This window comes from Phytophthora infestans, genomic scaffold (genome assembly GCF_000142945.1).
Source record: "Phytophthora infestans T30-4 supercont1.131 genomic scaffold, whole genome shotgun sequence".
NCBI classification, from domain to species: domain Eukaryota; phylum Oomycota; class Peronosporomycetes; order Peronosporales; family Peronosporaceae; genus Phytophthora; species Phytophthora infestans.
In genome coordinates this window covers 118389-142105 of record NW_003303628.1, presented here as the reverse complement: position 1 = coordinate 142105, position 23717 = coordinate 118389, and the positions used below count along the sequence as shown (strand labels likewise).

The following is a 23717-nucleotide window of genomic DNA, read 5'->3' as shown; positions in this document are numbered from 1 at the left end:
TACGCGAGGATTTTGCAACAGATATAGGAGAAGGTCGGACGGGTCAACAAGAATTTGGCTTAAACTCAATGAGTAAGGAAACTAACGCCCTACCTGACAAGTAGGGCTGCCTATTGGGTCAAGTGATCCATAGGTCTGAATTTATGACGGAAATGGAATGGCCGTCTGTTTAGTAGCCCGCTACTTTAGGGTGACTAATTAGGGGGCCGGTCCCCGCCCATCCAATCATTTATTTAAATATTTTAACCAATCTGCAGCGATTATGGATCTCGTTAAAACGCTATTTCGGCACCAATAAAAAATGCTTAAAACATCGCTCACTTCAACATGGCATTGCCAACTCATAATGACCTGGATTGCCAACCAGCTCTTGCCACCCAACAAGCCGCTTGTTGCAACCGCTGAAACCCCCAGCAAGAAGAGCTACTGCTTGTAGCAATTGTGAAGACATGGCGTTGGATCGTGGGAGTGTGTAGCGCAAGCGGTCAGCTGGCCGTTTAGCTTAAAACTGACTGATGAATGCCGTCGTCAAAATGGAAGCGTTAACTCAGTGACATCATACTTGGATGTAATATCAGATTTTCGACCAATAAACGTCACCCCACAATTCCCTCGAATAATGGCAGTGTCGGCGGCGAAGGTGAGGCTGTGCTCTATCTCTGCATCCAAGCACACAAGCTACCAAAGCTTAAACGTCTTATTACACTCATTGAGCAGCCCAAATGGAAGAAAATCCTCTACGCGCCGCAGCCATACGAGGACAATTACGTCGATGAAACATTCCTGGAGCAGATGCGGACGAACAGTATGTTTTCATTGCTGTCTTTAATGTGGTGCTATTAAGCAACTACTCATCCTCTATTATAATCTGTGACTACAGCTAACGTGCAAGATCACGACTACGGGGGTATGGTTCGCTCGTCCGCGGCCATCACGCAGCAAATTTGCGCCGTCTTGATCTTTTTTGTGCGTTTCAAATACAAACGAAGGGTGCAGCAACTGAATAGCGCCTCACGAAAGACTGGACTGTTTGGCGTTGTTGATATTGGCAGTCAGTGTTTGAGTTCGTCCGTCAAGATGCAGTCTCCGCTGTGCTGTTGGGCGTCATCGACGTATTCCTCGCGGTGACGGGCTTTGCAGTGCTCCGAATTCACCTTGGTCTACCTTTGCGTGAGTATTCTTGCCGGTCAAGTTATGTGCCAATGCTTAACTGACCGCAGCTAAATTGTTTCTTCGGTAGACACAATGAATACGCTAAGCTCTTGTCTTCTGTTCTGCGCCACGTTGTCGTTGCTGTCGCCCGTGCTACGGACCCTCACGAAGTCTTACGCGGACGACACGATTTGGGCGTTGGCGATATTCTTGGGCCTCTTGCACCTCATCACCCACGATTACAATTACGTCAACTCAGGAATCGGACGGTAGGGATGCCACCTCGATCTAGCGACCAGCGGCCCCACTTACAAGTCTCCGTGTTTATATATTGATGCGTGTTTCAGCTTCAGCGGCACCATCTCACTAAACGCCGCCATCTTCACCGCGGTACTGCTAGGATCAAGGCTGCAGTCCAATGAGCACGTGTTCGCCTTCGTGCTACTGGCAATCGAGATCTTCGCCATGTTTCCCATTTTCCAGCGCGAAGTCAAGGTGCGTGTCCATGGATAATGGTGACTGCGCTAGCAAATTCAGTTTTCTAATGCTGCCCGTTCGTTTTCGTGTTTTGTTTCGGTGTAGCGCCACTCGGAGCGGCTGCACCTCACAACGGCGGTCGCGCTGTTCGCGCTCTCGTCGGCACTGACCTGGCAGCTGTCGGGCCTGCTGAGTGTTCTAGCGGGCGCCTTCGTGCTCTTCCTGGCCTTCGTGTGCCCGCTCTGGTTCATGCACGTGCAGGAGTCCAAAAAGTGCGTGAAGCTTTCCATCGATTTCATTTTTTCTGCCGTGGTGATGTGCATCCCGCGACTGACGCACGATCACTCGTTCTTTTTGTGTCCCTTGTTGCAGTGAGATTCTTGGCCCCTGGGACATCGCCCACATCCAGCCCGAGCATTAAGGCGTTAGCTACGACCATGACTGAAATAACACAGCAGTATGGACGCAGGCAACGGAGCTTCTGTGCATGAAGCGTTGACAGCATGAAGTCGGTCGAGCTTTGTATGCCACTCATTCATAGCGACAGACACGCACCATCCACCAACTTCAAGCACTGCCGTTTCGTTCGCTGCATTTTCTTTCGAACCGGCCAATCGTAACCGAAAAGTATCTTTTGCCCGCAAACGTGCCTCTTCGCGCGCAATGCTGGACGAGCCTAGCCGTTCGACTTGCGCGCCGCACAATACGCGGTCTCAAAATGAGACTTTGAAGGAGCCTCTTCTTCCGACCTCAGCTGCCGTCGCCAGCGAGCCTTGCTGGCGAGATTGGCGCTGTGAGTCACAGCCTGTGACGCAGCGAGCATGGTGATCATGTCTGAATGGTCCTCCCTGCAAGAGACTAGTCTCAGCTGCGCCTGCAAAGCGGGCACCGCTTCGCCGCGCTAGCGTCGCCTGCCACGGTAGGTAAATTACATGTACTGTACTGTACACTGTACACTGTACAGTGTTACATCCACCTACATAGACTTCCGCCGTGCAGGGCTACAGAAGCTCGCAACTCAGTTTTGCAAGTGAGCCCGCTGCTGGAGCAATTGAGGCTCATCAACCTGCATCCGACGTTGATGGAGTTGGGTTCGTGCCAAAATTGGACTGCGTCCCTTTGCAAGCATTCATCGCGCCCCTTCACGGCGCAACAAGAAGGCGGACCGGGGAGCTTCAGTACCAGCTTTTAGGTAGCTCAGTGAAACCGGGGCGATGGCCATTGAGGAGCAATAATGTGCGATGAGGGACATGTATTGATACATGTACCAAATATGCGCCAGCACGAAGTTGAAGTGGGCAGTCATTTCAGCCAATCGTTGCTCTCCACGGCTGATTTACGGGGCCGAAGTTTTTCGACTGTAGCAGAACTTTCCACGAACCCCTGACCTGTCTATGTGCGGGTCAAATTTGCGGCGCCGCTGTACAGTATCCGGCGGCGAATGCCCACGGCACCCACACGCCACGATGGCCATGGACGCCAGCAGATGGTTAGCGCTCGGCTATCCCTATACATGTTAAAATGCATAGCATTGCATGGCTTGGGTCCGGGTGGCGGAGGAGATTCGCTCTTGCACGTCAACGGTTGCCGGTGTCCGCTGCATCGCGCACTCCTCCGCCCTGCATCGCAGTTCATTCGAACATCGCGGCGGCTGACAAGCCTATCCGGTAACGTTGTCCCGCTGAGTTTGAGCCGCGCTGTAACTGTGGCGAACTTAGGCTTTGTATGTGTGCTTGTCTTTGGCTGGCGGGCCGGGTCTTGTCTTCCATCAAATGACTAGCAATTTATAAGTTGCTTCAGCGACAACGGGTCGACCCAGCAGCGAACCATGGAACCATGGAAGAACGCTCTCCGTCGCATGGGGAGCGGCGATTGGCTAAAAGCTTCAACTAGCGCCGCCATTGGCCCCCTGGCGTACCCGCCGGGGGTGACCGCTAGACCCAAGGGGGGCGCCGCCATGAGTCGGCTTAAAAAAAGGAAAGATTGCAACGCCTGCTCATTTGAGCTTTCGCTTGCAGCTGTGCACGTGCGCTCCCCACACTACTTTCCTCTGTGTTTGCCGCGTTCCCAAGCGCCCAGCGTTCTACTTGCTGTTCACTTGGCGATCGTTGCCGTCTTGTCGTCTCCCGTGTATCTTTTGTGTGTGCGCTATACCATCACTCTCGCGAGCGTGCACCGTCATCCTTCTAGAACAACCGAAGCCCCCTTCCCCCTTTGTTCCTTCAACGCATCGTTCACTATGGCCTCCGCTGCTGTGCTCAAGAGTGCACGATCCCACCCCAAGCTCCTGTCGCTACAGCACGTTAACGACGCCTTTCTCTCCTGCAGTGGCGACGCGCCCATGACCCCGCTGGGCTACGACACGCCTCTCTTCGCTGCCACTGTGTCCCCGCGTGACCCCGCTGCCAAGCTGGCTGCCGCAACCTCAGGACCCGCCGCCAAGGCGCAATCCAGCCCTGCGTTCACCAGCCACCGCGTGTGCATCCCGTCCTCTGGATCGAGCGACGACGTTTCCGACGATGATGAGGACGAGTCCGAGGACGGCGGGCGTACCGGGTCCTCTGCTTCGGGCAAGTCCCTCAAGGGCAATACAGGTCGGTGGACTGAAGCTGAGCACAAGCTCTTCTTGCAGGGTCTCGAGACCTTCCCCTACCGCGCCTGGAAGAAGATCGCGACGCTCATCAAGACCCGCACAGTTGTGCAGATCCGAACGCATGCGCAGAAATACTACCAGAAGCTGGAGAAGGAGGAGGCACGTCTTAAGGAGCGTGAAGCTCAAGACCGAGCAGCAATCGCTGCTGGTGCTGCGCCCTCCTCCATCCCTACTAGCCCCGCTTCACAGAAGAAGAAAATGCACCTCATGCGTAAGCGCAAGTGCTCCATGCTTGACATGGACACAGATACCGACAGCGACGCGTCTGTGCTCCCCAGTGTACCCAAACGTCTTGCTCGCGAGCAGCCTCTTGCAGTCCACATGTCCCCGAAGCAGAAGATGCCGTCTCTTTCGAGCAACAAGGTGTTCTTCGCCAGCCCCATTGACACCCGATTCATGTTCGCACGCAACATGAAGAGCCACGCTGCCATGCAGCCGCCCCACCAGCTTCCGCTGGACTTCGCCGATGCTGCAGCTGAATCCATGATCCTTGACTTCGCGGAGGACAAAGCACTGGCCGACTACTCGCTGCACTGCGTTGACCAGACCCTCGCTTCTATTGACAACGACGACCTGTTGCAGCTTACTGAGGAGGAACTTGAGTGGTTCTCGAACTCGGAACAGGAAAAGCCTGATGACGTCAAGGCTGAAGCTGGGGAGACCGCCAGTGTGGCACCTTTTTCGGAGCTTGACAGTGCTTCGCTGGGTGGTGAGAATTTTGCTGTCGACCTGTGTCTGGACGACGCCGACGACGATTTTGTGCTGGACCCTGAAAAGTTCCTGTCAAGCTACTTCGCCCCGAACGAGAAGGCATGAAATGGGAAGGGCGACGTCGTGGTGGTCACAAGTGCTGCAGCTTCCTCGTAGAGCGCCGTCCCATTTGTCCGTCCGTCCGTAGTTTCTAGTCCTTTTTTGAGATCCCCGTACCAAGCTTCCTGTTGCGTCAGGCGCTTTGCTGCAGTAGTTTGTAGCGTGGCGCTCTCCTTGAGAAGCGCCCTATTATTATTATTATTCAAACATCAAAACATTTTTTTTATTTCAAACGCCTTCCGCTTATTTTTTGTTGATGTTTAAGTTGAAGTGACTGGTAGTGCGCCGAGCTCAAATATCAACACGCTCTGGTAATGGTGGACTACCGCTAATTTCACAGGAACTTGGCAGGCAGAATTTGAACCGTCGCCGTCCAATTCGCGAGATTTGCTTCTTTCAATGACACGGCGCAGACTTCGTGGGCTGGGCGGGACGTCTCCAAAGCGACACACTGCCGCTCGAAACACAAGCGCCAATTTCTTTCTCGATTTTTGCTTTTTCGGTGTTGGCAAGGCCAATTCCACTGCATCGTTCCCGACTGTCACGGTTTTCCAGACATCGAATGCGACGTCGCAATGCTCTCCATCGTTCAAGTGTCGGGGTATGCTTCGTCCATCGTCACTAGAAGTCGCTGCTGTTAATGGCTCGAGGCAGCGACGCGGATGCAGCTTCTGATCTTTTAGGAAGGCGTACACCTCCACACAGGCGAGTGACACACGCGTATCGTTGAGCAAGATTGCTGTGAATCCGTGAAACCCAGCAACACTCAACTCATTGGCTTCTTCGCTGCCATGAGTCATATGGTAGACAATCAATGCCCCTCGCTGTACTAGATAGTTGGCTTCTTCCGGGTAGAGTGACAGTCCCGTGAACGTGCCGGTTGTTGTTAACGGAGTAGGAGAAGCATCGGCTGCAGGAACTCGACGCTGTCGCTTCTTGACGCTGGCTCCCATGTTGAATAACAGACGGCCACGTTGGTTCGTGATGTGTGTGAGCCCTGTCACCTTGTCGTACTCGCCCACAGACACATCCTTGCTAGGACGTGCCATTTCCGATGGAAGTGTGGAAGTGATACTTGCATATTTAAACCAGGTCAAATGTACCTGAAAGATGGAAGTATTATTGGAAAGATTGCTTTGCAACTGCTTCAGCTTTAAAATTCATGGTTTATTATTGATCACTCCCTGCATGCCATGTACATGTATCTACCTCACTGTAAGCTAAATAGAAGATTAGTCCTTCGACTTCGGTGCTGGTGGCTCCACTGTTACGATCCGCTGGCGTAACTCCTTCGATGTTATTGACAGCCATTCATCGTTGTCTGTAGACTCGCCCTACCAGAATGGCAACAGGACACCCAAGTGAGCAAGTGTATCACATCTTGAAGTACAACTAACAGAGTTCCTACCTTGTAGTGCACTCGAATATACTTGCCCTCCACGGCAGCCACCTTGGCCTATACATACACACCCATTGCTGTCAGTTTAATGCACTGCAACACGAGCAACTGATCCCCAAGACGAACCTCCATATTCTCGAATCGGATGGTCGAGCCCTTGACTGTGAGATACTTGCGGACAGCAGCACTATCTTTCGTTGTCCTTTTGGGTGTAATGGCACCTGCCTCGTTGGACTTTGAAGCACTTTTTCTCTTTGTCGGAGGTGACATCGGGACGGCCGGCACCTTCGCTGTTTTCTTCCTCGAGCTAACCACAGCTTGCTTCATTCGTTTACCCAAAGTGCCGCGTACTGCACTCTTCGACGCAGTGCCACTTCGCCGCCCCACCCCACCACTGGACAAAGAGCGAGGCTTGTCCCCGGTAGCTTCAGCAAGACAGCGATGACAGAGTAATGATTGAGGCAGGTCTTCCGCTGCCGTGTCAGCCAGATCAGAGTGAACACAGCGAACATGGGCCCAAATTTTGCACTTTGAGCACTCGAACCATTGCTCCTAGCAAATACACCAACGTCAGTACTCCATCAACAGCGGTAACTCGTAGGGCAGGTAATTACCTCCACATTGAAATTCTGGCAATTGCTACTGCAGTACTTGCCGCAGGAGCAGCTGAAGATCCAAGGATCTTCGCCGACGAGTTCCGGGCCGCACTGAGGTTCTTCGAACAGCTTTGTTAGGAACGAGTCCATGTCAATCCGCACGCTGTCGGGAAGGCACTTGCAGACCTGAGCAGTAAGCAGATTTACATGTGTTAGCTATGGCTACTACCTACAGCTCGAGCTTCATACCTTGGCTTTCAACCCATACGGAATCCAATGCAAGGTTGCAAAGTTGACAGCTTCGGCAATGTTAAAACCTAAGCATGCACAGACATGTTAAGAGATCACTCGTCGATTACGAAGCAAGGCTGAAAAGGAAATGATTGTACCGAGATTGAACCCCTGGTGGTAGGTTGCCGGGAACGTGATTACAAACTCTCCTGGCTTTTGAAATGCTCGATAGAACGGGACTCCAAACTCCTTCAGCCGCGCAGGAGAAATCAGGGATGTTTTATGCCGAAGGAACTACTCCATTGAATCGAACACAAAGGTCTTATAAAAAACCGATAAAAATGCAGCGAAATAGCAGCCCGTACCTGGTGACATTCGTGGTGTTTTTCAGGAAACATCGACTGCGCCGCTCTTTCCAGCTGAGAGGCTATCCGTCCACCAAGTCGTTAGGACTTATACAAGTAATTGATAGCCCAACAACTTAGGCACAACATGTTTTTTTCGTTCGTACCAGCATCAGGAGGAACGCCATACCAGAACTTGGGTTTCCCTGTGTGCACGTAGTTGATACTGTATAGATCCATGTCTTCCTGCATTGGCGACACAAAAAAACATCAGTTTGTTTTAAAACCAAAGCAGACGCAGCCGGTAAAAACATACTGTGTGAAATGCAAACATTGCCCTCCACATGCCGAAATACAACATGGATTGTGTTACTCCTGGCAGGTCAATTTTGCGAAGAATCGTGTTGAGATCGTTCAGATTCCACGACAGCGCGTCTGCGTCGCCAAACAGCGTGGACTGGTTACGTTCCAGTCATTAGAACAAATATTCGCATGTCAGAACAGTGACAGTTTTGCCCTAATTGCCTTTAGAAAAATTGATGCTCACCACGATATCTGCTCCATAGGTGGGCGGGTCCATCGTTCCTCTCAATCCCTTCCAAAACTGCCGCTCCACTTCCAACGGATCTTCGGTATCTGCAGCACAAGCAGTGGTGACGCATCAGTTTACATATTCTAAGCTTCCTGCCCACAGCTATGTTTTACCTCCCGGTTCCTTGTCTGTAGCAGCGTCAGTCATGACCTGAAACTCTGCAGGGCTCATAGTTTTCCTCTCCACAAGGTCCACATTGAAGATGCCCTTCTTACCAGCTACGTGCTGACACACAGGGGCTTTGACTTGGCAATCCAATTGCGAGATGTCATACGAGCGACTGAACCAGCCACGGGGAGGAATGATCTACAACGAGGTTCATTATCAGAAAATCCGAACAAAATAACGGCAACTGAGCACAAATTTCGTCTTTCTACACCATTTCGTCAGTTTTATTCATGCTTTTACCTTGCAAATGCCGATACTGGCACACTGCGGTTCGACCACGGTGCGGACGTACGTGGCGAATGACTGGAACTCGGCACGCGTGGGGTAGAATTCCGGACACCAACCACCGTCGGGAGACGGCGAGGGTGGCGTAGAGCCGCTGAGAACGTCGCTTGGGCACATGGCGAATACGCTGAAATGAAGCGTCGCTAGAAGTATTGGCGTCCTATTGAAAAACGGGAAATTGTTTGAAACATGTTTTATTCGGGCCAATCAAAATCTCTCGTCTTCGACCTCGATCACCGAAAATAAATGGCTACATCATGGTGGTGGGCGATACGATTCGTCGTTGGAGACGATCGCAGTGTCCACAGCCCCGCGTCGACGACGAAGACGACTGACATCTCGATTGTAGTCGGGCTCAGCAAAGTCTTGCGCTAGAGCCAGTAGGTTAATCTGACTGCCAAGCCTTGCGAGTGGAGCGTAGCGCTCCTGGTAAACGCCTTCCGCCCGCAGAATCCCCGAGAACTGCTCAAGGATATTGTTTTCCACCACTGTGACCGAGGACGGGGCTGGATGCAGGCGACGTGAAGGTCGTCGTGTCGTATTTGGGTTCTGCGCGTTCCGCATACTAAGACGACGTGAGTGGATAGGCACCGACTCGTCCAGCGGACGTGCGATCTGTAGACGAATGGAACGCAGCAGCTTCTGGTTCTCGTCCACTACGATCTGCACGTGCGTTGACGAGTCCTTAAACGGAAAGCCGTGCTCTTCCCACTTGTAGCTCTGCAGTTCAGGTCGACCACCGGATTCGTACTCGAGTACACCGAGACGAACGTTCCTCTTCTTTAGCATTCGACGTAACTGGGTGAGGTTGATCCGTTTGTCGGTATGAGCTCGGATCACAAGCGTCGCGCCGTTACGGAAGACTCGATGGTCTAGCCAAGCTTGCAGCGCCATCCAGATAATAGCAAACCAAAGCAGGTTAATGACCAAGAATGCGACTGGAGCATCGATGATCGGCTTCTTAATCCAGTCGATAAACCACTTTGGGTTGGGGACGTTAAACGTACCTCCACTGATTCGATCAATTACATCGAAAGACAAATTACCAGCGAAGATCATGCGGATGACGTCCAAGTTGCGTTCAAGCTCGTCACGGACTCGCAGAGACTCGGTGAGTCGTCGAATGTTGATGTCAAACCCTTGTGATACGTACGTCAACTGTAGTCGGGAGATACCTTCAAATTTAGTGATCAGCGTGTCGAGTTGTGTACGGAGACGCTCAATGAGTTTGATGGAATCCTTGCATCGCACGATGACGCTATTCTTACGTTCCAAGAGCTGCAGACACTTGTAAATCTTGGAACCGGCGATGTCGACTGGTACAGGCGGCAATTCGAGAGCTTCTACGGACTCTAGGAGATACTGCAGACATTCAATGAGTAAAATCATGTGCCGTGCTGCGTCGCTTAAGGACTTCTTCACCGCCTTCAGAGAGTGTTCGCCATGCTTGCGGTAGTTGCGGATAGATGTACGTAATTCTACAAGCATATCGCTCAGCACAAACGTACGCACGAAGAAGTTTCGGATGAAAATCTCTCGACTGTTGAGACCCATGAACGTCGTGAGAAGCGCCTCGTATCGCTCCGCTCCAGGCCCACTGAGCAGACATCCATCACGCCCCAGGAAGAGCACGTCGTCTCGAGTGATGTCGTAGCAAGCGTAGATCTCGCCCAACACTTGCTTGAGTTCGTTCTCACGCTCTCCTTTATCCAGATACTTACAGGCTGGTAGTTTGGGGTCCATTGATGCAGCCGTGATGAGGTTGTATTTGTTGCGTTGGTCGGCTTTACCCATGAACAGCATGTCAAGAACGCTGAGCTGATAGCGAGAAAGCAAGTCATGGATAATACCCGACGAATCTTGATGAACATCCACCAGTAACCGCGCCAGTAGATCGAAAGGGATTGCACGCTCTGTGTGGTTCATAATAGCGTCGATTTTGACTCCGTACAGGACAGCTCCACTCACGTGTAAGTGCATCCCGAAGTTTTCTACCTGGATGATCCCGTCGCTCTCTGGAAAGTTGATTTCCGCCTCGAAATTGATGAATCGGATGGCGTCGAAGTCCAAAATCTTGACTTGTGTGAGGCCTGGGGTCACTTCGAAGTGCGTTTCTGTCGGCTGCAAGTCGAGTTTGGAACTAAAAAGCCCTCCTTGACAGCGTTCCATAGCACCCAAGCGTTCATTCAATGCCGATATCTGGTTAGCACCGAACGGTAGCCACTCCCCGACTAGCGCGTGTACCTGGGAGAGCACGATACTCTGCTTTGCCTCCTTGGTCATCATGTTGTACCCACGTGCAGACTCAGTTGCACGTAGTTTATTGCTCGTCGGCTCCACGAGATAACTCGTACTGGAGCGAAGACAAGATGGGATGTAGGGCGACGACACGTACGACACATCCTCGCACTCCGTTATACTGCTCACTCTCGAGTACGACTGATCATTGGTCACTAGATGAAACTCGGAGCCGTCGTAGCGCACAAGAAGTAACTGAGGAGGGCGTGGGGTTGCTGGAGGGGCAGAGTCTGCTTGACTTACCCGAGAAGTAGCCACCGGAGAGTAGAGGAACGTATCGGTGTCCTGTTTCAACTGCTCTGGCATCTGCTCCACGATCGACAATCCTCGAAAAGAAGCCTGGTACGCTGTGACCGGTTGATAATCCACAGACGAAAGCTTGATACCGTTTACAAGTTTGGCCTCCCACAAGTCATCGATGACCGACTTGGCTTCTTGAGAGATTCGAAGCCAACGTCTGTCTGTGTGTCGCTTGAACGTGAGCCAGATGAGGCTCGGAGAGTAGTCGAACGGTAGGACGCCGGCATCGATCCCTTCGTATAGCAGCACAAGTAGAGCCACCTGACGGATCCACGTTTCTTTCGATTGCACGTTTCGAGCTTGCTGTGCATATCTGCTGATGATGTATAAGACACGACAGTGTTCAGTCGGCCAGCTCTCGGGTGGGCCGTACCAAACAGCATCGCTCGTGCCGCTGCTCATCCCGACCGCCATTTCGAGAAATGAACAAACAGTTGTGAACCTGCTTTTTCAAGCGACGCCTGAGCGCTAAGTCAGTGTAAGTGTACTGTCATGCAAAAATTCTACTTCAAGCACAAGCCTCCGAGCCAATGCCTCCATTCTTCCTGCTTTATCTACTTCCCCCTCCTTACATACTTGTTTATCTGTTCCTCGGTTCTCCTTCTATTGCTAAACGACCGGTCGTGCGATCTCCTCCATCCCTGGATGTATTGGGCGGACAGACAGCACTATCAACAGCGACCTGTAAGGTTCTCCGTGTCAAGCTTTCTTGGTCTGTCTGAGGACGACACATGCCTGGGAATACGACACACACCTACTCGCCCTTTATGCACGTCACGATCCTAATCGCAGCAAGTACAACAAAAACGTCAGCAACGGAGATCCGCACGGCCAATGCGGTATAAACCCCACCAGTCAAATCCTTCAAAGAGTCCGGATCCTTGTGTTGCTGTGGTTTCTTTAATAGACCATTGACGATTGCGGATATCTGACAGCCCCATTGCTTCGGAAATCTGTAGCAATTAGAAAATCGTTTTGTCAGATGCAGTTCTCTTCTTTTTACTCTCAATATTTGGTTTGAAACGTACCTGTGCAGCATTCAACGCGCCCTTCTGGTCCTGTTTATTGGCAAATACGAGCAGAATCGAGTCCTTCAGCTCTTCCTCCTGCAAGACGACAATATAATCAGAACGACAAACTCAAGAGCATTTTATCCAGAAGCTTTATTCTCACCTCAAGCATAGCGTGCAGCTCTTGTTTGGCGATATTGAGGCGGTCTACGTCAGCCGAGTCCACGACGTAGATGATGGCGTCCGTGTTTGGGTAGTAGCACCGCCAATAGGGTCGGATGCTTGTTTGGCCGCCTAGATCCCACACCTGGAACTTGATGTTCTTGTATTGCAGAGTTTCCATGTTAAATCCAATTGTAGGCACTGTCTGTTCGATCTCGTCAGCCTGTAGGCGGTCTATGGGTGTGAAGAACAGCATCAATTAGCCCGGAATAATCCATTGTCATCTTCACTCGTCCATCGCTGTACGTACAAAGTATTGTGGTCTTTCCGGCGTTATCGAGGCCCAGGATGAGGATGCGCACCTCCTTGCTGCCGAACAGCGCCGCGAACACTTTGGACATTGCGATCCCCATGGCGAATACACCGACCTTCTTCGAGGTATGTGTCGATTTGTGGGAGAGTTAATATCAAAATAGGGCAGTAAAAACGAGGTAACCCGGCAGTAAAGCGAGGAATACGAGACTGACGTGTAGCCATGTGGCGATGGACAAGATGTTGCAAAGCTTTACTGACCTTCCTCTAGCACTAATTCTCTTCTGCTAGACGAGGTTTCTTGTGCGGAGGCTCCTCATCAAATAAAATTTCTCGTAGTGTCTGGTAGTCCGTGGCTTCGGATGCATCGGCTGGTCGGTGCAGTAGTTTCTTCAATGCGGTGAGGACATATTCGTCCTTGAGCACAGCGATCTGTCCATCGGAGGAGGAGACGCTTCGGTTGTGCAGGTCTTGGAGGTGGTTCAGTTTCCGAACAAGTTCTGCAATTGTCTTGTCTTTGGAGAGATCGTCGACATTTTCCAGCGAGCTACGGACATGGCCTGTCACCACGTCCGGGAACTTGTCCATCCAACAGGCCAGCACTGCGAAGGGGAAGTCGTCGTAAGAGTCAGGTAGCTTGAACACACTCTGCAGAACACTTTCATCAGGGCTGAAGTGGATCAGACACTTGAGCAGACCCGTCATCGTCTCCGGACTCTCCTTCGGGTTCACACAGGCCAACACCTTGCGCGCTGCAGCCATCATGGTCTTTTCGGCTGTGGCTGAACGTCCAGACTGAAGCTCCGCTACCACAAGATCCCACATGCCGTACTGCTCCCACGACGTCCATTGCAGCGAAGAGAGCACGATATTGGCCAGGCGGCTCTTGAAAACTGCAAACTCACGCATAACGACACGAGTGCACAGCGCATTCAGCATTGCTGGCGTCACAAGTCCAAGCAGCAGCTGCACGAGCGCTTCGCTTCGACCCATGAGCTTGGACAGGGACGGATGCTTCATGTTCGCGAACAAATACGGACACACGACGAGTGCAGTAGCACTAACGGCATCCATCTCGTCCTTGGGAGCAGCAGGAGGCAACTGCTTGTTTAATAACGCACATGCTTGTACCCGGGCATCGTCGATTTGCTGACTCAGGTTCAAGTCCTTCAGGATATTTTGAGCCAAGTTGCCACCAATGGCTTCAACAAATGCCGCGTAAGGTCCCAAAGCAACGTCTGGGGGTTTCGATCCGCTCCGGGAACAACAGAATGCCAGTATCCGATAGGATATCGTGACATCTCGCGCATACATAGCCTTCAGAAACGGAACAAAGAGTTCCCAAGACTCACTGAGCACCTGGTCTAGCATCGAATCCAATACACCCGCACATGTGGCTTTTGGGGAGTCATTCAGCGCAATTCGTGATGACACAATGATCCGTTCCAGCGAGGCATACAGGAATGACCCCAAAGGGGCAGCAATTTCGACAGCGTTACTCTGACGTATCCACGAAATTAAAATGTCGTTCAAGCACTCCAGGAAGCTCTCGGTGGGGCGTGTACAGGGCTCCGGCAATATCTGCTGGAAGTGTTTGATATCACCACGTCCAAGCGCTAAAATGCTGTCAGGGATCTCAAGTGTAGGCTGCTTTGGGGAGGTCACAGTTGGCAGCGCTGTTGCGTCACTAGGAGTAGCCATTTCCGTCGTGGTATCTCCACTTTGCTGGTTGTCGGGCAAGAATGACAGCGCACCCAGCGAGCTCGTGTCAGATGAAGGACCACCACCGCCCATACTAGCGTCCGAATGCGTGGGGCTCTGTGATCGTAATGGTGACGTAATTGGGCTACCAGCGCCAATAGGACTGCCTCGCAGTGGTGACTGATGGACGGGTGATTGTCGAACTGGTGACTGCCGTACAGGAGATTGTCGAAGAGGCGAATTGGTCGCTACAGGAGATCTGGCGGGACTTCCCCCAGCACTTGAGAGTGGACTCGGGTGCGCTTGCACGTTGTTGGCATTCTCTGGAGACGGGAAATGCTCTGGAAAAATACGGTGAAGATCCGACTGCAGTTCTGGGGCACTTGACAGCAGCATAGGAAACGACTGGAGTGGATGAATATATGACACAACGCCAAGCTTCAGAATCATCGCGAAAGCAGTGGAAACACCCTTCTGCATCAGCTTCCGATTTACAGCTGATGCGGCAAACTTCTCCACAGCAAATACGAGGAATTGAATCATGGCGAGCGTTACCATCGGATGACTTTTCAGTGATTTCACCTGACAAGTCATTACGCAGCGACACAGTTAGCAATAAAATCTTAAGCTCAAGGGGGTTACCACCAGCTCTTACCATTAGTAAAATCGCTGGCTCGACAGTCATTATGTTGTCCGATGGTTTGAAGTAGAGGTAGTCGAAGAACATTGCAAGCTGAACTCGGGCCAATACACTTGGCGTCTTACTGCCGTGGCTGAACATGATAGCAATCATTAGTATAAAGCTATCCATCAGAAAGGATATAATAAAATCACCATACCAGAGCAAGTACAGCCACCCTAGAATGTGGTAACGAGGGGTGACCTTGGAGCTCAAAACCTGGTTGGAAGGGTGATAAACCGCGCAAATGTAGCGCACGAGGTCGGGTACAAGAGCGTCCGATCCGGGGCTGCTCAAAAACTGAGAGGAAAACCACTTTTGGTAGCGCGTCACAGATCCAGCTTGAACACGTTCCTATATCAATAAGTCCGATGTTAACATCCCGCAAACTAGTACTGACACTACATGGTTAGTTGAACGTACCATCATAAAGAGCAGATATTCCTCCATTTTCGGGTTCAATCGGTAAGCGAGATATTTGGGAGGGGTCGGAATCGCCATCAATTGAGCCACCGAGTACACAGTGACATCCTTCTCGGGCTCAGCAGTGTCGCGAACGTTTCGCAGTTGTTTCCAGAGCGCGTTCATTCCCGGGATCTGCATTCACAACACACGTGAGATTATAAGCGTAGGAAGGCAGAAGTACGCACGGAAGCACTTACATCCTTGGCATCACTGAGAACACGCACGATTTCTCGTCCAAGCTGCGCTACATCCGCCTGGCGACGGCTCCACAGCGTTGTGCATAGCTCCACCTCCTGCTTCAATAGACTCGCGTTTTGCGATGCAGTGTGGTCGAGTGAAATCCTTGCAAATGTGTGGAAGACGAACGGGATCAAACTGGAACATGACAGCAACCACGCTTCGTGCTCGATGAGGATTCGGATAATCGACGACGCCAGCCAGACGGTGGTGCGGCTCGGATCGCCGCCAGTCAAGTATCTCATCAAGCAGACAATGACCTTGTCCACTCCTGGTGCGTTCAAATGGACCAATTCTCTCACGAGCCACAGCAATTGGCTGCGACAAGCCACTAGCAGCTTGACGAACTTGAGGTCGATGAGTTTCTGTAGCCATCCCATGCAATTCTTATAATTATCAGCAGTAGCTACCGCCGTCAGGTAGCGAAGATGTTGTTTGGCAAGCGTCGGCTCAGTCACGACCGCATACAGCAGGGCAATATCCGGCTGGAAGGGCAGCGGTGTCACCCCCTCGGCTGGCTGCTGTTTCAATATGGCGAGTGCAGCGGCCTCGTCCTTGCCTTGAATGGTCTTTTGCATGTGGTAGAAGTGTGCAAACCACTTGCGGTCCAGCTCATCAGGAGCATCCAGTGGTAAGTGGTTCAACAGCTTTGAGTGTGGCGTTGGGGTCGCATTGCTGCCCGTGGGTGTGGAAGACGGAGAAGGGGCGTGCGGCTTGGGTGGCGTACTAACCACCGATGAAGGCGTGGGAGGTGGTCCGGGAGGAGGAGGTGGTGGAGAGCTAGTTGGTGCAGGGGACGGCGCACTAGAGCTGCTGGGTGGAGGCGGAGCGTGCGCCGACGAAGGCGGCGGGGGAGGCGGAGGGTCCATGATGCCAAGCTTTGTTCAATGCGGACTCACTGTCATACGTCATAAATCCTCATAAATAGAATCTAAACCCAGTATCAGAAGCTTCCAGCAGAATCGCTAAAAAAGCTCGCCGCGAAGAAGTGGGTTAACTTGCGTATGGTGTCGCCCAGACGCTTCGTGGAGACGGAGGAGACCTTCCACTTCTTCAACGAAGGTGCGGTGCTAGGCATAAATGAGATCCGCAGCGGCGACGCAAGCAGCAGTAGCAGCGATAGTGACAGCAGCGAAAGAAGTCGCTTGCGCCGCGCTCGTCGCCGCCGTCGAGCAAGCAGCATCGCGTCCAGACGTACATCAAGGAGACTCAGTCGCCTACTGAATGGGAGCGTTGCGTCGGAGCTCGAGAGTCTGCAGGACGAAAGCGACGATGACGACTACGACTCGGTGGATGACTTTGAGTTGGAGGAGGACGATGAAAAGATCCATCAGCCCCGGGAGAGGACAGAATCGGCAGATAAGGCACAAGTAGAACCGCAGAATATGTCTCCAGTAGCCACTGCGGCTGGATCAAAAGTACCAGGCGTCGGAGCCGTCACGTTCGAGCAGATATTCGAGCCGTTCCGTGACTTGTACATCCCCCCGAGATCAGGAGATAACGGAGATTGCGCGCAAAAGAAGCGATCTACTAGACAACAAATGCAGCTCCGCAGAGCTAGACGAGCCATTGCCGCGTTCACGCGACGTGTTCACTGCGCCAATGCTTACCGCTATCGCAAACAAGGCGAGTTTATGCGCGTGTGCTACCAACGTGCGCTGGAGACCGGTCCAGGATACAAAGTAGTGGAGATGTCTAAATTGGGCGATAAAAGCCTCAACGAGGTGAAGAGGCAGGCGCTGCTTGTGGCGTCTCAGAAGGATGACGCGGTCGAAACAACCGTACCGAGCTTATTCCCGCGGAAATGGCCGCACTTGCCGTTCAGAAGTCCACTAGAATGGGTCAACGACACGGATGCGGCTATTGAGTTTATATCTCGCCTAGCTGAGCTGCCGGAGACAAGCCTAATTTATGAACCGATCGACGCAAGCAAGTTTGCAGCTGAAGCCGCGGAGTTCCTAAAGCTCACAGCGAGCGAACGAACGCCAGCTGTATCAGACGCTGTGTTTGCTGGGCTACTAGGGCTGTTTGCGATGGGAGTGCAGCTGCAATCATTCACACTCCTGACCAAAGCAGCGTTGCAGTTCATCGAGCTGGGGCAAGCTACGTACCTCAGAGATGCTGATGGTGGGCCATATCGTCCTGAATTGCAGAAACTCTTGGACTTGTACTACTCGCGATTGGCACAACACGTTGCAGAGCCTATCCTTGCAGCCACGTTCCCTCGAGATCTATCGGCACAATGGAAAGTGTGCTCATATCAGCCTTCAACCAGTGATGCTATTGCGACGGATGGCCTCTATCTGTACATATTTGGGCGATCGGGGCTATTAAAGATTGGTACTGGACATGGAACCACGGTGCGCGATTTTGTGTACGCCCACAACAAAGAGTATGTTCGCAGTCGTGATGCTGAACGATCGTGGCTCTGCTGTATTGGCGATGCACTCTACTGCCGCACCATTGTTATGCCTGGCCATCGTGTGGATCGTATCCAGACTTACGACTTGCAGAATGTGCAGGAACTGGTATTGGCTCCGAATCGTGCGTTGATAGGCAAAGGCACGACTGAAAGCAGCGTGTATGCCATGGTTACGGACGGTGTTGACTTGCTTACGGTTCGCTGCATTGATGCCTACAAGAAGCTATCAAGTAAAACTAGCAGCAGTCGCAAGCACAGAAGTCGCAGTCATAAATCGAGGAAGTCCACGCCTGTGAGTGAGATTGTGAATGCTGTACTCAGTAAAAGTGACAGTGGTCCAAAATCGCCACCACAGTCTCCCGAAGCTGTCAGCATTAGCGTGGGAGATCGTGTTATCCGTGGACCTGACTGGAAATGGTCGAATCAAGATGGAGATAACGGTAGTCCGGGTACAGTGGAACGTATAAGCACTTGGGGAGGTGTGAAAGGCAGCGGGGTTACCGTCCGATGGGACAAGAATCAGCGCGTTAACACGTATCGCTGGGGTGCCGAAGGATGCTACGACTTGTACATCGTACTGGAACATGACGGGTTTCTCGAGCAGAAACCCCTCCCGAATGCTAGAAGCTCTGGACAAGTTAAAGGTGGAGAGGGGGCGGTGAACGCTAGCCGTGAGAACGAACTTGAGCCACTGCCACGTCACCAGTTTGTGCTATATCGACACAAGGTCGACATTATTACTTCCATCATGAAACTCGAGGAGCCGGATATCGATCTCTTCTTGGACTTGACACCTTCGAGAGATAAATATAAGCGAGGCACTAGTGGATCAAGTGAAGCCCAGGGTGGTGTGGAAACCCTATCAGCACTTCACTCTCATCTGGTCACCTTGTGTACTTCGCAGACTTCGTGGATGTGCGATGGTGGCATGTCTAATTGCTTCGGTGACAACGCTACCCAGCGATACCGCTGTACCTTGGGATGTGACTTCGATTTGTGCGAGTCATGTCTGTTCGCCACGGTGATTGACAAACCATCGATGAGTAAGTCACCGTCTGAAGGTAAAGCTGCAGAAGAAGATGCGTCGTCTACTGTGAACACTGCTTTGGATGAGACTGCTCCCAGTGCAGATGATGGTCCAGTGGCCAGTGATTTTGACGCGTCTACCGAAACGGCTGTATCTGAAGGCATTGATCCCTTTTCCACTGTTGATGTGTCGTTATTTGCTGAAAGCGCTCGCGGAGTCTCGTTAAAGAAGAAGGTCGGCGACAAGAAAAAGCAGAAGCAGCAGACGGAAGAGCAAATGGTGAATGATCTTGCAGCATTCTGGTGTGGACTATACTCCCGCAAGGAGTGTCAAGTAGCGCTCAGAAGGAACGGACTTCAGCTTAATGAAGCATCGACTTGGCTGCATACGTGTGGGGCGTATCTCCGGGAACCGATGGTTATTCCTACAGTGTCCAGCGTTATTCTTGCGGCAAAGCCCAAATCGGGTGCGCTAGATCCGGTGCTGCTTATTGCCGGTACATTCTTCGCAACTCATGGACAGCTATGCGTGGTTTCGCCCCCAGGACTGTATACTGCCAGTGAGGAACACAGCGACAAGGCAAAGCGTGCTGCTAGCTCAAGTGATGCGTCCTGGTTCTTTTCGTTGGAAAATGGCTCATTACTTGCAGACAAGCCCGTGCTACTAAAGGGAATACCAGCAGGATCGCCGACTTGCGTTGACATGAGACGGAAACGGATTCTTGTGTTCTCGGGCTATCTTAATTGTCTGGAAGAGTACGTGGACCATGTGCAACAAAGTCGACAGGCTCTGAAGCAACCGGAGCCAGACTGTGCTACACTAGCAGATACTGGAAAGCTCATTATCTCTCAACTTGCACAGCTCATGCGGAAGCGAGCAGCTCTTCCGGCGTACAAACATCCGCGGGCTGGTTTACAGGACATACTTTTTCAAACAGGGCGTGAACCAGCACCACCCGCGAGTGATAAACCATCTGACCATAAGGACGGCGACTTGAGCACCAAGCCAAAGAATCGCCGGATCAAGAATATTTGTGCACGATTAAAGGAGCTGGATCGGTTGCCTGCTAAGGACTTGCCTGGCTACATAATTCCTTTTTGCGTGGATTTCGAGGACGAGGGTGTGCTCCAGATTCTTCGAGCTACTAATCGCTATTGCAAAATGCTCCCGTTTAAGGGAGATGGAGATGATGGCGATGGTCCAACCAGACTAACAGCAGTTTATCGACTTGTAGCAGACCTCTTGCGTATTTTGGCGGAGACGGTGCAGGAGTATGAATTTGTTGGGGTCACGATGAAAATTGATGCGAGTGATGATGCCACGCAAGAGCTGTTCAAAGACACCGAGTGTGAGTTAAAGGATATCTCTGGACGTCTTTATAGCGGTCAGGTGTCAGGCCAAGCGTCGGAGGATGCAGCTACGCAACGCGAACGTTCGAAAATTGTTATTTCCGCACACTTTCTGCTGGTTTGGGGGATACGCAAGGGTATTTTCTGCCGAAGCCATCGATCTGAGTTTTTCGCTTCTGCGTGCGAAGATGTTATCGGCTGTGGGAGCGATAGCGAAGACACGATGCCCGAGCTACCGGAGTCGTACTTTGCGATTTTATTGGAGCCCCACGATTTCTTGGTACTGCAAACTAAGCGTGATTGTGGCGTGGATTTACTAAGGAGATTACTTTACAGTCCGATGGACGATGGGCGTATCGCAATTGCCGACTTTTTGCCAACAGAAGCCGACGATTTCGCTCGATTTTTGGAGGTTCTTCTCGCGTTGTCCAAGCTTGAAAGTAGAAGTAGCACCCACCGGGAGAAGTGGGTGCTCAAGGTCGACGGCTTACCGTTTCAAACCCCGGTAAGCAAGGCTTTACATGCCGTTATGAACTATTGCTGTGCTCGAATGTATGCTGTCAGTATGGAGCTAACACCGACCACATCGCTCAAAGAGGTGGGGCAAGAGGTGCTGGAAGCAACGGCGACGTTTGAACATTTTGCGCGCGCGTGCCTTGACTGTTGTCTAGAAATGCTACGTTGCTACCAAAGTGACTCTTCTAGTGGCTGCGACTTACAAGCATCGGTAGTGGGCACAATCTTGCCCGTGATAATTGCTTTCATCCCGAATTATCCGGATCATTTCTCTAGCGAATTCAGAGATCATTTGCTTATCCTGATGAGAGTGCTTGATACGACCATCTGCTCGAATGATGGCACACGCGGGATTCGGCGGAGGGCAGCGCTCGACGATGCCGCCCTTTTTGGAGGATATCAAGTCGTGGAGACACCACATCCGTACAATCACACACAGCCCGTATTTCGCCGTGTTGTGCACATTCCTGGTGCTAGCGTGCTACATTTCGAGTTCGACCCACGCTGTCGGACCTCCGGAGAAGCTGATATCGTGTTCATTACGTCTGGACTTGCTTGGTATCAAGCTGACCGGCTTCCCTACGCAGACGTTGGCTTTGGCGAAGATGGAGGCTGTTTCTTTGGGTCATATTCGCGAGGAAACTGGCCGGCTGGAGGGCTTACCGTGGTAGGAGATACTGCGACGATCATGCTATGCGCAACAACGCAAGCTCGAAGTGGGTCTGTGGACAAACAGCGATGGGGTCTCAAGTGTACCGTGCGTGGTCTCTTTGATTCTCCACAGAGGGCATGGCTACCGGAGCTAGGATGCGCTGTAGCATATGCATGCAGTGCACTTGGAGACAAACTGCTGCGTGGCGTACCACTGCAAGGTATAGAGAAAATGTGTCAACCGTGGGTGATGGAGCGGCAGCTATTCAACTTGGCAGCTCCTACATGCAATGTGTTGAAATTTAGATGGAAGTTCGTGGATGACGTTGTGAACCACGCAGAGCGAGGAGATGTCTTTTTCTCGACGCTTTCCAAATACGTACGGCTTCGTACTTTACCTCCTCAGCATTTGACCGCTCGTTGGAATGAAGCACTGCAAGAGGCTGCTGCAGTTCTGTTGGTGCGCTCGAAGCATCATCTGATAGAAGCATGGATGGCTGGTGTGGAGAACCGTACCGTGTTGTCTAATGACATTGAGAACGCTCTTTTCCATCGAATTGCAGTTGAGTTGGGGAAACTGGAGCGCTGGATGCTGCGTCAAGCTCAACTTGTAAGCGAATGGCACTACCTGTGCATCGATGAGGTTAGTCTGGATGAATTGATGGAGCGATATGCAGATAACCTGGATCGGCTTTCAGAGCTCTGCCATCTGAAGAGTGTACCATTCAAGAATAGCGACGTGACAAGTTGTGTTAAGTCGATTCATGAACTTCTTGTCAAGGACATTGCTGTAAAGCATGAGAAAGATGAGGATGCGCACTCCCAGCCGTCAGGTTCTCATGACGCAGTAGCTCAAGCCGTGTCGTTGAAAGCTCGTTTTTTACTGAGAAGATGGGAAGAATGCGTGGAACACGGCAGCACCTACTTGGAATCTGTTTCGACACCAATCCACCCAGCGGTATCCGATTGTTTGCCTGATGTGAGTAAATTTCTATGCAGCACCGTGTCGATTTCTGCTCTAGAAGAGTGCTCGACGGCTCATTCAGCTCGTCTAGAATCGCGTCTCGCTGGTGTTGGCTACTGCGAGAAGGCATTTGCAGATCTGAAGAACGAAGACATGGCCCAGTTCTTCGTCGGTCGCGCTCTGTATGCTGTCCCTTCGAGCAACGTGGTGCAAGACGATGCCATTCTCTCAGGGTGCGCGTTGGCTAACCCTCGTCTCCTCGCCAAGACCATGGCTTCGTAAGTACTGCTATCTTTCGCTTATCAGGTTCTCGATCCATGTTGTACTTAATTGTGTTGGTCCTGTGTGATTAGGCTGAACTCATATTCAAGGACGATCGCTCGTGTTGCGGAGTCCAAAGATGCGCTGCCTGCGTTTCGAGCTGTGGCTTTAGCGGAGATTTGGAACTGCGCGCATTCATTGGACAGTATTTCAAGCCGGGTCGTTGGTCTGGAAAGAGTCTCGGAATTGATTGTTACTGTAGATGGCGAGATGAGGTCGTATGCTGAGGAACTTTCGGCTGACAAGGATGCGCTGCTTTATAAAACCGCCGATGTACACGAAATTCATGGACAAGTGTATGATATTGCTTGGATCTTACTGAGATTGCTGGCTGAAGAAACCTTCGAGAATGGCGCAGAACAAGATGCATCGGAGACATCGTGGAAAGTATCGATGAAACAGGTTTTTGGCGAGCTCAGGGCTTTGTACGAGCACTTTGCAGTCAAACAGAAGGAACAGGGGATGCGCACGGCTACGGAGCAACCCGACATTGCCAGAGCTTCCGACGAAGCGACGTTCCGTCTCTTGTGCACCGTGGTGAGCAAAGTTTCTGGCCTTCATCAGTGGCCAGAAATGCTTAGCTGGTGGATTCAGCG

General features: G+C 51.7%; 8 protein-coding genes across 8 annotated transcripts; 3 read left to right on the top strand and 5 right to left on the bottom strand.

The window, feature by feature from the left end:
- Positions 1–346: 346 nt before the first annotated feature.
- On the top strand, positions 347–2050 carry PITG_20211 (phosphatidylinositol N-acetylglucosaminyltransferase subunit C, putative; the record flags this gene model as incomplete). Its single annotated transcript, XM_002895799.1, has 8 exons — positions 347–432; positions 579–805; positions 881–966; positions 1053–1170; positions 1241–1421; positions 1500–1647; positions 1735–1901; positions 2002–2050. 8 exons carry the CDS (start codon positions 347–349, stop codon positions 2048–2050), a joined length of 1062 nt encoding a protein of 353 aa, XP_002895845.1.
- Positions 2051–2305: 255 nt separating this feature from the next.
- On the bottom strand, positions 2306–3103 carry PITG_20210 (uncharacterized protein; the record flags this gene model as incomplete). Its single annotated transcript, XM_002895798.1, has 3 exons — positions 2306–2477; positions 2610–2630; positions 3018–3103. 3 exons carry the CDS (start codon positions 3101–3103, stop codon positions 2306–2308), a joined length of 279 nt encoding a protein of 92 aa, XP_002895844.1.
- A 544-nt stretch (positions 3104–3647) lies between these two features.
- On the top strand, positions 3648–5317 carry PITG_20209 (uncharacterized protein; the record flags this gene model as incomplete). Its single annotated transcript, XM_002895797.1, has 1 exon — positions 3648–5317. One exon carries the CDS (start codon positions 3869–3871, stop codon positions 5096–5098), a length of 1230 nt encoding a protein of 409 aa, XP_002895843.1.
- Positions 5318–5352: 35 nt separating this feature from the next.
- Positions 5353–8636, bottom strand: PITG_20208 (uncharacterized protein; the record flags this gene model as incomplete). Its single annotated transcript, XM_002895796.1, has 10 exons — positions 5353–6243; positions 6501–6548; positions 6618–7043; positions 7106–7273; positions 7337–7404; positions 7830–7908; positions 8036–8119; positions 8210–8298; positions 8368–8560; positions 8634–8636. The coding sequence occupies 10 exons, from the start codon at positions 8634–8636 to the stop codon at positions 5353–5355; spliced, it is 2049 nt and encodes a 682-aa protein (XP_002895842.1).
- Positions 8637–8962: 326 nt separating this feature from the next.
- PITG_20207 (uncharacterized protein) lies at positions 8963–11707 on the bottom strand (the record flags this gene model as incomplete). Its single annotated transcript, XM_002895795.1, has 2 exons — positions 8963–11200; positions 11264–11707. 2 exons carry the CDS (start codon positions 11705–11707, stop codon positions 8963–8965), a joined length of 2682 nt encoding a protein of 893 aa, XP_002895841.1.
- Positions 11708–11826: 119 nt separating this feature from the next.
- PITG_20206 (ADP-ribosylation factor family) lies at positions 11827–12925 on the bottom strand (the record flags this gene model as incomplete). Its single annotated transcript, XM_002895794.1, has 5 exons — positions 11827–12087; positions 12158–12258; positions 12334–12411; positions 12479–12711; positions 12788–12925. The coding sequence occupies 5 exons, from the start codon at positions 12888–12890 to the stop codon at positions 12060–12062; spliced, it is 543 nt and encodes a 180-aa protein (XP_002895840.1).
- Positions 12926–13062: 137 nt separating this feature from the next.
- PITG_20205 (integrator complex subunit 3, putative) lies at positions 13063–16449 on the bottom strand (the record flags this gene model as incomplete). Its single annotated transcript, XM_002895793.1, has 6 exons — positions 13063–13991; positions 14142–15072; positions 15146–15263; positions 15330–15523; positions 15593–15766; positions 15832–16449. The coding sequence occupies 6 exons, from the start codon at positions 16447–16449 to the stop codon at positions 13063–13065; spliced, it is 2964 nt and encodes a 987-aa protein (XP_002895839.1).
- Positions 16450–16875: 426 nt separating this feature from the next.
- Positions 16876–23082, top strand: PITG_20204 (uncharacterized protein; the record flags this gene model as incomplete). Its single annotated transcript, XM_002895792.1, has 2 exons — positions 16876–17556; positions 17602–23082. The coding sequence occupies 2 exons, from the start codon at positions 16876–16878 to the stop codon at positions 23080–23082; spliced, it is 6162 nt and encodes a 2053-aa protein (XP_002895838.1).
- Between the last annotated feature and the right edge of the window lie 635 nt (positions 23083–23717).